Here is a 14746-nt window from a genome sequence, read left to right as displayed (position 1 = left end):
TTTCATCTCACCCAGAGGAAATTTAACTTCCTGAGACTATCTGAATTTTAATTAAAATTTTCTGGGCTCGGCTATTAGGACAGTCAGAGTTCAAAATGTTGTTGAGGGTATAGTACCAATGGCATTTCACTTTGATATCTCATGTCCCCATTTCCTGATAGGGTGGATGTCACCTATGACACTTTGATGGTGCCCTTTGGGATACCACTAGCATTCAATGATCACAATGACAATAACTATAACAGTACTGAAAAGCAGTGAGGCATAGAGGATAGAGCAAGGGCCTGAGAGTCAAACGGACCTGTGTTCTAATCCCAGCTGCTGTGTGACCTTGGACAGGTCACTTAACTTCTCTGCGCCTTAATCCCCATTTTACAGATGAGGTAGCTGAGGTACCTGAGGTAGCTGAAGTTAAGACTGTGAGCCCCAGTATGACTAGGACTGTGTCCAACCTGATCAGCTTGTGTCTACCCCAGCATTTATCACAGTGCCTGGCACATAGTAGAAACTTAATAAATATCAGAAAGAGTCACTCAACTTCTCTGTGCCTCAGTTCCTCAACCATTGTAGGGGATTACAACTGTGATACTTATGTCCAACTGATTAGCTTGTATCTACCCCAGACCTTAGTACATAGTAATAGCTTAACAAATACCACCAAAAAAAAAAAAGAAAAAAAGACCAACTTTAAATGTAGAATCTTACTCCTCTTGGGAAGTCCTCAATGCAGCTGATTTGGAAAGTGAGCAATATGGTAATTGATACCACCCCTTTATCCAACATAGGTGAGGTGGAAGGACTGACACACTTTGTAGCCACTTAAAGTGATCATGCTAGATTGCAAGGGAATTAAGCAAGGAAATGAAGTCTAAAATGCTAAGAAGCATCTCCACTCCCACATTCTCTTGCTACAAGACAACTGTTGCCAAATGAATAAAATACTATGAACTTTAAGAATTCTGCTCAAAAGGTTGAAGCAAATTAAACAGCACAAGCCCCCAAAACTCTCTTAATTGATCTGCAGTGAAGTATTAAAAAGAACACAAACCATTTTTCAAAATCTGCATAAGAAGAATCCCATGGATGTGGCTAAGTAAGGAGCCAGACGTTTATGGAAAAAGAGCTTCATAAGGTGAAGAAAATAGTGCAAAGTTGTGGTCATCTAACACCCCACTATGGACTAAAGTCTCTTACTTGTTTGTTGCTTGCTCTAAACGATGCTTTTAGCAGAGCAGGAGCAGAGTAGTTTCTCTTCTCCCTGTTATGTCCTGATAAGTTCAGATTTTATATTCAGAGCCCAGGGTGGGAGGAGTTGATTGTTTATTCACACACTGGACCGTGGATACCTTGGTTTCTTGGCCAATTTTTCCCTTCGTCTGGCTCTTTTTTTTTTTTTCACAACATTTACATTTCCTGGTTTGGGGGTGGTTTCCCTCCGATTCCTCAACCTGAATGTCGTATCTTGGCTCTATCTAATGGCTGATGTCACCAAAGAAGAGAAAAAGGAAATATGCTTGTCAGGGTATATATAAACCCTGGCAAGAAAGACTTCCAACTAGCAATCCTAGTATCACTTCGAGAGAAGAACCAATTTGCTCAAAAGAACCTCCCCCTTACAAAAAGTACTTGAAGGTAAACAAGATGGTCTTCTCAACTTTACAGGTAAATGCTGTTCATTTATTTCCAGCAATCATGTAAGTTCTGTAATTAAATTTGCTTTTTCCAGATTACTAAGGTGACTTGTTTAAAATTGCTTTTTTTCTCCTGGGTGTTTTGCCTGTTAGCTGAATGAAATGTTTTTCAGCACATGCGGAGTGCTTCACATTTTCACTACCATCTCTGTTTTCACTGTGATGTAGCAATCGAGCTCCACTAATAGATTTGAAGTGAAACACCATTTCTGTGCCTTTCCTCCTTTGTTTATTTTGAGCTGAGTTGTTGGTCTGATGCCTTTGAGGGAAGGGTTTGACTATTTACTTTCTTTTATATGAGCATAGAGACTCTATATCTGGTTTTCCATTCTTAACTGGACACCTTCTCACTAGCAAAGAATGAAGAGTCAAGGGGGTCAAACTAAATGGTATCAACACTTTGTTCTCCTTCCTCTAGCAGTCGCAGAAGGTCTTCTCAGCTTCCAGACAAGTGCACAAGGCAGCAGTTCAAGGTTTGTTCTTGTTGAGTACCCCGCCCTTTGGTTTCTCTCTCAATAATTTCTTTCTTACGATGCTTACAGGAGAGACTATAAAGCCAAATTACAAATACTGTAAACTTCTGGGATAATTGAGAACATCATTCCAATGTTTAGTTTTCTAACATCCATAGATGGAAGTTTTAAGTTATCAATACATGGACTGGATCATTTTACTTCATCTGGGACCTGCATTTAATAACAAATCAGCACCTGTAGTCTATTCAAATCCAATTTATCCTCTGGGAGAAAACCTAGTACTTTGGAAGGAATATAACTATTTTAGGCTCTTCGGGAATCTATCAGGCGTACAGGATGAGGAGTTAGTTGGGAAGGAGGAACTGATGGGATAAATCATCTAAGGTAGTTCCATTCACATTAGAGAGGCTACTTGCCTATTTGTTGGATGGATTCCCCATCAGTCAACTAAGAATAAGACTGTCTCATCATATTTTTTGCTCACTCACTGAACACCCCTGGCTCTTGTCAATTAGAGTCAGTAGGACTTTTTTTATTTACCATTTAGCAGTCAAAGAGTATAAGAGGAAAAGCTCAATCTTTTGTGGATGATTATTTTCCTTGGTCTTTTGATTACACTGAGGGACATTTTCTTGGGAAGTAGTGATATCATGAGGGACAGAAGGTGCTATCTAAACTTTTAATCTTTAATTTGGGTGAAATGGTGATATTGCTTCTTCTTACTGAGTGTTACACACTTATAGTCTAGATTTTATCCTTGTAATAATTATTGCATTATACACAAAGCAATCAAGCAGAGGTACCTGGGGAAGATTTAGATACTGTGGACAATCCTGCCTCTCAACTCACACTCCCAATTCCTACTACTCAACTCTGTGAATATAGTTTCATTTTCCCTATTCTTCCATCACCAGCTCCCCTTATATAAACCCTATTTCTCTCTCCCTCCTCTCCCCAGCTTGCCTCTAGAGCCTTTATGTGTCCTGGACAATCTTAAAACTCATCTTCTCATCTTGAGAAGCAGTGTGACTCAGTGAAAAGAGCCCGGGCTTTGGAGTCAGAGGTCGTGGGTTCAAATCCCAGCTCCGCCACTTGTCAGCTGTGTGACTTTGGGCAAGTCACTTAACTTCTCTGGGCCTCAGTTACCTCATTTGTAAAATGGGGATTAAGACTGTGAGCCCCCGCGTGGGACAATCTGAGCACCTTGTAACCTCCCCAGCGCTTAGAAAAATGCTTTGCACATAGTAAGCGCTTAATAAATGCCATCATTATTATTATTATTTTATTATCTTTCCTCATCCCTCCCCTCCATTGTCAAACCTAGGTTTCCTTCCCATTAAAACCAGTGTACTTCTGTTCATTTAGATCACCCTTCCTCCAAAGAACTCTGTACTGCTCTATAGTGAGACCTAACATCGAAGTGATTTGCATTCTGCTAAGAGACATGACACAGGGACTAAGATCCTTTCCATCAGCACCTTCCCTTCTTGTTGTCAATTCGTGTTCTCTGAGTCACGAAAATAACCGTTAAGTAGCCGATGAATTCTAAGTAAGGCAAGTGCACATTTATAAACAAATCTTGAATCATCAGTTATGACATTTGGGAGTCAAAAGACTCCATTTATTTTCATTTGAAGAAATTAGGTTTCTGCCCAAATAAGCTATTTGAAAACTGCCATGGTACACAGAACATTCAGGGTGAGTTTCAAGTCTGGGCATCTGACTTAATGTGCTGCGATACTAGTCCTGGCATCAGAGCAGCAGGGCTGGAAAATAACTGCTGTTGAAAAGAATGACACTCGTGGTTATTTTAGTGTCTTTTCCTGGTTTTCTCTGGGTAACAGAGATTCTAGATTTCTCTTTTATAATTTCAAAGAGCTATAAGCAGCGTGGCTAGAGAAGCAGCATGGCTTAGTGGAAAGAGCAGGGGCTTGGGAGTCAGAGGATGTGGGTTCTAATTCCAGCTCCACCACTTTGTTGTGTGATCTTGGGCAAGCCACTTAACTTCTCTCAGCCTCAGTTGCCTCATCTGTAAAATGGGGATTAAGGCTGTGAGCCCCACGTAGGACAACCTGAATACCTTGTAACTACCCCAGTGCTTAGAACAGTGTTTTGCACATAGTAAGCACTTAACAAATACCATAATAATAATTATTATTATCTCAAACCAAGTTAGGTGTATCCCCAAAGTGAAGTTAAGCTCTAGATTTGGCCTATAGTCCTTATGTTTTTTGCTGGGGTTTTTTTTAATGATTCTTTTTAAGGGCTTACTTTGTGCCAGGCACTGTATTAAGGACTGAAGTAAAGAAAAGCTAATTAGGTAGTTTGCTCAAATAAAATATTGAAAACTGCCATTGTACACAGAACACTCAGAGTGAGTGTCAAGGCTGGGTGTTTGACTTTATATGCTGAGATATGAGTATTAGCCTCAGAACAGCAGGATTGGAAAATAGCTGCTGCTGTAAAGAACGATACTCATAGTCATGTTAGCATCATTAACAGGTTTTCTCTGGGTAACAGAAATTCTATTATTCCATCAGTTGGATTTATTGAGTGCTTACTCAGTGTAGAACACTGTACTAAGCATTTGGAAGAGTACAATTCTATTCAAATTGTAATATTTATAATTTCTAATATAATATTCCCATTTGAATCTAAGAGATCATCATTAAAACTAAGTTGGGAGTATCCCTAAAGTGAAGCTAGGCTTTAGATATTGCTACAGTACTTTTTTTTTTTTAAATGGTATTTGTTAAGGACTTACTATGTGCCAAGCACTGAACTAAGGGCTGGGGTAGATACAAACTAATTAGGTTGGATGTAGTCCAGGTCTCACATGGGGCTCATAGTCTTAATCCCCATTTTACAGATGAGGTAACTGAGGCACAGAGAAGTTAAGTGAGTTGTCCAAGGCCACACAGAAAAATGGAGGAGCTGGGATTAGAACTCAGGTCTTCTTCTTTCAAGGCCTGTGCTCTAACCACTTGGCCATGCTGCCAAGTGGATTTTAACCCAGGTATTCCTGGCAAAGGATTTTCTTTCAGTTTATCCAGCTTTCAGCTTGCACTTCTACCTTCAGGTCTATGGTGGAATAAACCAGTCAATCAATCATATTTATTGAGTGCTTACTATGCACAGAGCACTGTACTAAGCACGTGGGGGAGCACAATACAACAGAATTAGCAGATACGTTCCTTGCCCACAGTGAGCTTACAGTCTGGAGGGGGAGACAGATATTAATATGAATAAATAAGTGAAGGAGAGGGGGTTTTCCAGGTCTTTTTCCTCTTTGGGACACTCTGTTTCCTGCTTTCCCCTAGCTGCAAGCCCCACAAGTATTTTTAGTTGTCTGTGGTATTTGTTAATGGCTTACTATGTGTCAGACTCTGTACTAAGTGATGAAGTAGATACAAGCTAATCAGGTTGGACACGGTCCCTGTCCCACAAGGGGCTCACAGTCTTAATCCCCATTTTACAGATGAGGTAACTGAGGCCCAGAGAAGTGAAGTGACTTGCCCAAAGTCACACAGGAGACAAGTAGAAGAGCTAGGATTAGAATCCAGGTCCTCTGACTCCCAGGGCTGTGCTATTTCCACTTGGTCAGGCTGCTTCTCATCGCAAGGAGAAGTAAGCGTGTTGTGGGCAGGAAATATTTTCACATAAAGCTGTATTATACTCTCCCCAGCACTTACTACAGTGATCTGCACACAGTAAGTGTTCAATAAATATGGTTGAATTAATGAATGAAGTCATTACCATGACAAGCTTCACATCAAAGGTAAAATCTGCTGACCCCTGACCCACATTCTGCCTCTGGCCTAGAACACCCTCCCTCCTAAAATCCAACAGACAATGATTCTCCCCCCCTTCAAAGCCTTATTGAAGGCCCATCTCCTCCAGGAGGCCTTCCCTGACTAAGCCCCCCTTTCCTCTTCTCCCACTCCCTTCTGCGTCGCCCTGACTTGCTCCCTTTGCACTTACGTACAAACCTGTAATTTATTAATATTAATGTCTGTCTCCCCCACTCTAGACTATAAGTTCATTTTGGGCAGGGAGTGTGTCTGTTTATTGTTGTAGTGTTCTCTCCCAAGCGCTTAGTGCAGTGCCCTGCGCACAGTCAGTGCTCAATAAATACGATTGAAAGAAGGAATGAATGAGGGATTTCCACTCCGCTTACCCGTCCCGCTGCTTTCTTTCTTCCTTCGGGGCCTCCAACCGAGTCAGCGTCAATGCTCCCCTTTGAGCCACGTGGAGAAGCCAATCATAGAGTCGCTCTTTCCCCTCAGTGCTGGAGAGGGGTAACGTGGAAGAGACGGTCACCAACAGCTTTGCCTCCTTTATCCACGAAGTCCTTCCGGAGCACCTGTCTGACACGGTCCGCCTCCGGAGCAAGAGAATGATCTTGGACAGCATTGGGGTCGGTCTCCTCGGCAGCTCCACCCATGTGTTCGACATTGCGCTGAAGTACTGCCAGGTAGGGGCTGGGCCCCGTGGAGATGCCATTTTGCTGTAGGAGCTGGGTACGGATGGGCGGTTGAGGGTGGTTTTCAGGGAGAAGTGAACAAAACTCTATCCATCATCCTCCCGGGTTCTACAACAACTGTGCATCCCCGAGCACTTTGCTGAGCATAGAGGCAGGGGCGGAATGGCCTAGATTATTAAGAAGCTGCTTCATTAAGGACAAATCAGGCAGCAACATGAGAAGCAGCATGGCCCAATGGATAGAGCACGGGCCTGGGAATCAGAAGGATCTGGGTTCCAGTTCCAGCTCTACCACTTGTCTGTGTTGTGATCTTGGGCAAGTCACTTCACTTCTCTGGGCCTTGTTACCTTTTCTGTAAAATGGGGGTTAAGACTGTGAGCCCCTTGTGGGACATGGACTGTGTCCAGCCTGATTAGCTTGCATCTACCCCAGCACTTAGTATAGTACCTGGCATATAGTACCTGGCATATAGTAAGCACTTAAGGAATACCATATAATAATATATATATTATTGTATATATATAATAATTTTGGTATTTGTTAAGTGCTTACTATGTGCAAAGCACTGTACTAAGCACTGGGGAAAATACAAGGTGATCAGGTTGTCCCATGTGGGGTTCACAATCTTAATCCCCATTTTACAGATGAGGTAACTGAGGCACAGAGAAGTTAAGTGACTTGCCCAAAGTCACACAGCTGATAATTGGCGGAGATGGGATTAGAACCCATGACCTCTGACTCCCAAGTCAGGGCTCTTTCCACTGAGCCATGCTGCTTCTCTATATATGTGTGTGCTGTGTATATATATATATATATATATATATATATATATATATATATGTATATATATGTATATATAATGGTGGTATTTGTTAAGCACTTACTATGTGCCTAGCACTGTTCTAAGCGCTGGGGTAGATACAAGGTGATCAGGTTGTCCCACGTGGGGCTCACAGTCTTAATCCCCATTGTACAGATGAGGTCACTGAGGTACAGAGAAGTGAAAAGACTTGCCCAAGGTCACACAGCAGACAAGCGGTGGAATCGGGATTAGAACCCAGAACCTCTGAGTCCCAAGCCCGTGTTCTTTCCACTGATATATATGGTATAAATTATCACACATATATAATACAATATATGTGAGATATATATGTATATAAATGTTAGGTATATCTATATATCTGATCAGATATATATGCAAATATATATTTATATATCTGCTATATCTATATATCTGATCAGATATACATCCCCCTCCTCCCCCCTCCATCCCTCCCGCCTTACCTCCTTCCCCTCCCCACAGCACCTGTATATATGTATATATGTTTGTATGTATTTATTACTTTATTTATTTTATTTGTACATATTTATTCTATATATTTTATTTGTTAATATGTTTTGTCCTCTGTCTCCCCCTTCTAGACTGTGAGCCCACTGTTGGGTAGGGACCGTCTCTATATGTTGCCAACTTGTACTTCCCAAGCGCTTAGTACAGTGCTCTGCACACAGTAAGCACTCAATAAATACAATTGAATGAATGAATATATACAAATATATATCTATATATCTGATCAGTGCTAAAACCGTTGCAGTTGCATTAAGGACAAATCAGGCAGCAACATGAGAAGCAGCATGGCCTAGTGGACAGAGCCTGGGCATCAGAAGGACCTGTGTTCTAATTCTGACTCCGCTACTTGTCCACTGTGTGACCGTGGGGAAGGCATTTAACGTCTCTGTGCTTCAGTTCCCTCGTCTGTAAAATGGGTATTAAGACTGTGAGCCCCTCGTGACCAGCTGATCACCTTGTAACCTCCCCAGCGCTTAGAACAGTGCTTTGCACATAGAAAGTGCTTAATAAACGCCATCATTATTACTGTTATTATTTTTATTACCTACCCAGCGCTTAGAACAGCATCTGGCACATACCATAAAAAGAAACAAAAAACAACCTGCACCAAGGTGCTTTAATTCTGATGATCAGCCTGCTGCTCATTCCACTGGCCAGGCAGATTTGACTCGTGATGTTCTCCCTGATTCTGCATCTAATGGCTCAGTGGAAAGAGACCGGGCTTGGGAGCCGGAGGTCATGGGTTCTAATGCCATCTCTGCCACTTATCAGCTGTGTGACTTTAGGCAAGTCACTTCACTTCTCTGGGCCTCAGTGACCTCATCTGTAAAATGGGGATTAAGACTGTCAGCCCCACGTGGGACAACCTGATCACCTTGTATCCCCCCCAGCGCTTAAAACAGTGCTTCGCATATAGTAAGCGCTTAACAAATGCCATCATTATAATTAATATTATTATTATCGGTGAAAAAAGAACATCACCACCTTCACCAACAGGGCAAGCACTGGCTGTCAAGGCAAGAAGGAAATTAGTCTCATTTCTTGATCTTCAGCACTCCCTTTTGGCCTTTTCCCCAGCCAGGGCTCTCCGTTGCTCGGATTTTAACAGCTACAAACTAGGTTTCCTCCAGTCTGATTCCATTTCCTCTCGAACAAAATAACGGCCAGAAATATCCGTACCTCTGAGCAGAAATAGAACAGAGGAGTGATGTTTCTCTTCCTAACTGTCTTCTCGCGTCTCCTCCCAGAATATGTACTCTCCAAATGCCGTGAGCTCGGTCTTCGGAAGGACGGGATTAAGGCTCTCTCCAACACTGGCTGCATTCACCAATGGCGTGGCGGTAAGGAGCCTTTTCTCTAACACGTAAACCTTTCTAAACCACGCTCGTGATGTAGGTGTACTGGAAAACTGTCAGCTCCTCCTCACTCTTCTCCATTGCTCCTCCTGGCAGGTTCATTCTATGGATTTCGATGACACTTGGCACCCAGCCACGCACCCATCAGGAGCCGTGCTACCAGCACTCTTGGCCGCTTCCCAGATGCTCCCTGTTGGCTCCAAACCCAACGGCCTTGACCTGTTGTTAGCCTTCAACGTGGGCATCGAGGTCCAGGGGAGACTCATGCATTTCTCCAGAGAGGCTCACGACATTCCCAAGAGGTAAGTCCCCCCATTCTTCCCATCGGGGGAAGGGGAATTGTCAACATCAAGTAGGAAATCTTGCGTGCCTGGGGGTATTTTTCTTGATCCATTTAGCAGCACTGAGAAGCCGAGTGGGTAGAGCTCGGGCCTGGGGGTCAGAAGAATCTGGGTTCTAATCCCAGCTCCACCACATGTCTGCTCTGTGACCTTGGGGAAGTCACTTAATTTCTCTTTCCCTCTGTCTCCGCATCCATTAAATGTGATTAAGACTGTGAGCCCCAGGTGGGACACGGACAGTGTCCACCCTGATCGGCTTGTATCTACCCCAGCACTTAGTACAGTGCCTGCCACAGAGTAAGCACTTAACAAATACAATTTTTAAAAATTAGCAATAGGCCTACACCACTGTGCTCTCTGAGTGGCTGCTCATTACAGGACTTGGTACGCGGAGAATATTAGCAAGATAATCTCTGCAACTAGCTATCATTTTTCTTTTCTAGGCAACCAAATTTTACATTGGTAAAGATAGTTCCTTACCAGGTCTCTCCATTTAGCTCAGAAAGTATTCACTTTGGAGAGAAGGAAGACAAATATACAATATTGAATTTCCAACTCAAGACCCCTTAATGAAGTCTGACCCATCTTTACATCTTTATATCTTTAGCAGACATCACTCATGGCAAGAAAGTCTTTTGCCCTCTAAACTTTGTTTCACTTTAATCGGTGTATCCCCTTCCCTCTTCTACTCACCCCTTTCCCTCCCACTCTTCCACCATCTCCACAAGGCAAAGAATATGAGTATGTGCCTATTTTAGAGATCCCACTCAATGAGAAACTTTCATGAAGAGCAAAAACAAACGGAAGAGAAAGAAGGCTTCATTAGATTCATGGCCTGATTTTCAATTGTCCCACTATAATTTCATTTATGGCCCTGGAGACATGGCGAGAACAGAACTTGTTGAAGAGTTACTGACCCTTCGTACAGTCCATTGCAACCACGGGAGCTCAATAAATACCACTATTACTACTTCTAATAGGTTAGAAGAAACAAGCACTGGATTTTATTTAGGCAGAGAGAGATGATTCACCCTTCATCCATGTAATTTGCTATTCTTACCAAGGTCAAGTTTAGCTTTTCTCTCCATGCCTGTGAGAATTCCATTTTCAACCGTCACTTTAGACTCTTGTTACTGATGGCATGAAGTTGCTTCCTGAATACATTCCTAACTCAGTGAGACTGATATTCTGACCTTCCCGGCATTGGGTAATGAGATTATTTTGGATTGAAAAGGGATGTTTTTTGCTTTGCAGGAAGCTTGTCTAGAAGGTTGGTGGAGATTCGTTTCTAAACACTAAGCAGTGAGACAGAGCTAATGCCCTGCTGTGACTCAATCTTGTCTCTCTTTCCTTCAACGCCTAGCTCACATCCTTCCTCCTGCCTGGATGATGATGATGATGGCATTTATTAAGCGGAGCCTGGAAAGCCCTCCCTTTTCACAGTCGACCGTCCATCACTCTCCCCATATTCGAAGCCCTCTTAAAATCAGTACTGCTTCAGGAAGTCTTCCTGACTAACTTCCGATCTTCCAACCCTATTCGGCTTCCCTTCTATGTCACCTTTTCTATGTTGCCAATAATAATAATAATAATAATAATAATAATAATAATGGTGGCATTTATTAAGTGCTTACTATGTGCAAAGCAATCAATCAATCAATCATATTTATTGAGCCTTTACTGTGTGTAGAGCACTGTACTAAGCGCTTGGGAAGTACAAGTTGGCAACATATAGAGACAGTCCCTACCCAACAGTGGGCTCACAGTCTCTAAGCGCTGGGGAGGTTACAAGGAGATCAGGTTGTCCCACCGGGGGCTCACAGTCTTAATCCCCATTTTACAGATGAGGGATCTGAGGCACAAAGAAGTTAAGTGACTTGTCCAAAGTTACACAGCTGACAATTGGCAGAGCCAGGATTCAAACCCATGACCCCTGACTCCAAAACCCGTGCTCTTTCCACTGAGCCACGCTGCCTATGCACTTCATTCATTCATTCAATCGTATTTATTGAGCACTTACTGTGTGCAAAGCTCTGTACTAAGCGCTTGAGTCTGTACCTCCTAAGCAACATGATACTCACCCTCCTTAGAGTACTTGTGTACATATGCTTATACTTGTTTGCCTCCCCTACCTGCAATTTATTTTAACATAGAGAAGCAGCATGGCCTAGTGGATAGAACATGGGCCTGGGAATCAGATGGATGTGATTTCTAGTCCTGGCTCCACCACTTGTCTGCTGTGTGACCTTGGGCAAGTCACTTCGTTACTTGTGATTCAGTTACCTTATCTGTAAAACAGGGATTAAGACTGTGAGCCTCGTGTGGGGCAGGGATTGGGTCCAACCTGATTACTTGATTACTTAGAACAGTGCCTGGCACATAGTGAGTGCTTAACAAATACCACTAAAAATAAGTCTGTCTTCCCCACTAGAATGTGAACTCCTTGAGGGAAGGCCTCATGTCTACCGACTCTTGTGCAGTGCACTCTTCCAAGTTCTCAGCACCATGCTTTGTACCCAGTGAGCCCTCAATAAATCCCGTCGATCGATCGATCAATTGATTCTGGTGAATTGCCTTTCAGATTCCACCCCCCGTCGGTGGTGGGGACCCTGGGCAGTGCCGCCGCCATAGCCAAGTTGCTGTCTCTGAACAAAAACCAGTGTGCCAACGCCCTGGCCGTGGCGGCCTCATTGGCCGGAGCGCCCATGGCGAATGCCGCCACCTTAGCCAAACCCCTGCACATCGGCAACGCCGCCCGTTTTGGGTTTGAAGCGGCGCTTCTCGCGGCCCAGGACATGGAGGCCAATCCACTCATCTTGGATGACGTCGGCGGCTGCTCGGGGGTCAGCGCCTTCTACGGGGATTACCACCCCATGCCTCTCCCTCTCCCAGGAAGGGATCAAGAGTTTCTTTTAGAGAAGCAGGATATCGCCTTCAAGCGCTTCCCCGCTCATCTCGGCATGCACTGGGTGGTCGACGCTGCCTTGTCCGCCCGCAACCTCTCCATCCTCTATGCTGGCTCCTTCTCCCCAGCTGCGATCCAGGCTATCATCCTGAGGATCCCGGAATCCAAATACATCAATAGGGCCTTCCCGGAGTCGGAGCACCAGGCCCGGCATTCCTTCCAGTTCAATGCCTGTGCTGCCCTCTTGGACGGCCAGGTGGACGTCAGCTCTTTCAGCTTGGAGAACATCGTCCGGCCCGACTTGACCAAACTGCTCGCCAAAGTGGCCGTGGAGCACCCGGAGGACAACCCGGCCAATTTTGACAAGATGTACGGGGAGGTGGTGTTGCACCTGGAGAATGGGGACATCCTGACGGGCAGGTGCGACACCTTTTACGGACACTGGAGGAAACCCCTGAGCAAGGAATCCCTCCTCCAAAAGTTCAGGGCCAATGCTTCCCATGTGCTTCCTGAAAGTAAGGTGAACGCCATCATCACCATGGTCGAAAACATAGAGACACTCGCCGACGGCTCTCGGCTAGCCTCGGCCCTACAATGAGCTACCTCTCGTTCAGCACTTTTCAAGGCGGGCAGGATCTCACCTACTATGATGGAATTCAGGAAATATGGAAGTAATGGATTCAGACATATGGTGCATACCCCACTCATGACCTATCGGTCTACTCCTAGTTAACTTTATCTAACCCTTAAGTCTTAGCAACTGCTCCTTTTGGGTCCCTCTGATCTTCTGTCGGTCCTCTAAGGCTCCTCCTTCTCCCTGGAAGAATATCCCCCTTCTGGGCTGCAAAATCGAATAATAATAATAATTATGGTATTTGTTAAGTGCTTACTATGTGCCAGGCACTGTAAAAAGCACTGGACAGGACACAGTCCCTGTCCCATGTGGGGCTCACGGTGTCAATCCCCATTTTGCAGGTGAGGTAACTGAGGCCCAGAGAAGTGAAGTGACTTGCCCAAGGTCACACAGCAGACTAGTGGCAGAGCTGGGATTAGAACCCAAGGCCTCAGATGCCCAGGCCTGTGCTGTATCCACTATGACATGCAGCTTCTAGGGATTGTTCCTAAAGGGAGGATTCAAGACTCTATTCAATCATATTTACTGAGCGCTTACTGTGTGCAGAGCACTATACTAAGCGCTAAGACTTCTTTTAAATAGAGCTGAGAACTTAGGGTTCTTCAGCAGAGGTTTGAAGATTAATGACTTGATTCTCTGACAGTGAAAATTACAGAATGCACGGAGTTTCTTGTCTGGTAGAGGTTTCTGCTGTGCGTTTACCAAATGATTTCTCTCCCACCTGATTTTCACCCTAAGGCATCTTGGAATAAAACACTTATCCACCTATTGATTTGTAATCATGTCACTTGGGAGACAGCTCTGTAAGGCTTTATGAAGTAATCATAATGAGAATAATAATTGTTGTATTTGTTAAGCGCTTACTATGTGCCAAGCACTGTTCCAAGCGCTGGGGTAGATACAAGGTGATCAGGTTGTCCCACGTGGGGCTCACAGTCTTAATCCCCATTTCACAGATGACGTAACTGAGACACAGAGAAGTTAAGTGGCTTGCCCAAGGTCACACAGCAGACAAGTGGCAGAACCAGGATTAGAACTCACGTCCTCTGACTCCCAAGCCCGTGCTCTTTTCACTAAGCCATGCTGCTTCTCATCACTAGTACATTAATATGCTGGGTGATATAAGGCATCACCACAGTTTATTATATGCAATTTTATACCACGGCTGTCTTTCATTGTTGGGTGATTTACTAGAAAAGGAAAAATTGATGTTATTTTTTTCAGGGATCCAATTTTGTAACACTCTTTTTCATTCTCAGAATACAAATCATTTGTTTTTCAATTTTGAATGATTCTAATAAAGTTTCCTTTGCACAAAACTGTATTGTTGAATTAAAGTACTCTGATCTTATCTAGAAGAGGAATTCTTTGTCTGCCATTCCCTAAATTAATGAACTATTTCAGAAGAAAGATGTTGATCTGAGCATTCAGCTATGCGTTCTATAGCTATGTATTCTTAGAATACACTGGAAAGAAAGATCCTGATCTTAAAATTCAAATTCTTGGCTAATGG

At 43.7% G+C, this 14746-nt stretch overlaps 1 protein-coding gene across 1 annotated transcript; it reads left to right on the top strand.

Moving 5' to 3' along the window:
• Nucleotides 1-1641: 1641 nt before the first annotated feature.
• Nucleotides 1642-13197, top strand: LOC119929468 (cis-aconitate decarboxylase-like). The gene is made up of 6 exons (XM_038747606.1): nucleotides 1642-1662; nucleotides 2110-2164; nucleotides 6454-6641; nucleotides 9246-9338; nucleotides 9450-9655; nucleotides 12276-13197. The coding sequence occupies exons 1-6, from the start codon at nucleotides 1642-1644 to the stop codon at nucleotides 13195-13197; spliced, it is 1485 nt and encodes a 494-aa protein (XP_038603534.1).
• Nucleotides 13198-14746: the final 1549 nt, after the last annotated feature.

The sequence above is a fragment of the Tachyglossus aculeatus genome, chromosome 6, assembly GCF_015852505.1.
Source record: "Tachyglossus aculeatus isolate mTacAcu1 chromosome 6, mTacAcu1.pri, whole genome shotgun sequence".
In the NCBI taxonomy this organism is placed as follows: domain Eukaryota; kingdom Metazoa; phylum Chordata; class Mammalia; order Monotremata; family Tachyglossidae; genus Tachyglossus; species Tachyglossus aculeatus.
The sequence above is the reverse complement of the archived record's forward strand: the minus strand, read 5'-3'. Positions and strand labels throughout refer to the sequence as shown.

Bases quoted from the DNA above. Each gene is read 5' to 3' on its own strand.
- LOC119929468 (XM_038747606.1), top strand. From the start codon at position 1,642: ATGGTCTTCTCAACTTTACAG. The intron at 1,663-2,109 runs GTAAATGCTGTT...TCCTTCCTCTAG, and splicing joins TGGTCTTCTCAACTTTACAG to CAGTCGCAGAAGGTCTTCTC. The intron at 2,165-6,453 runs GTTTGTTCTTGT...CTTTCCCCTCAG, and splicing joins GCACAAGGCAGCAGTTCAAG to TGCTGGAGAGGGGTAACGTG.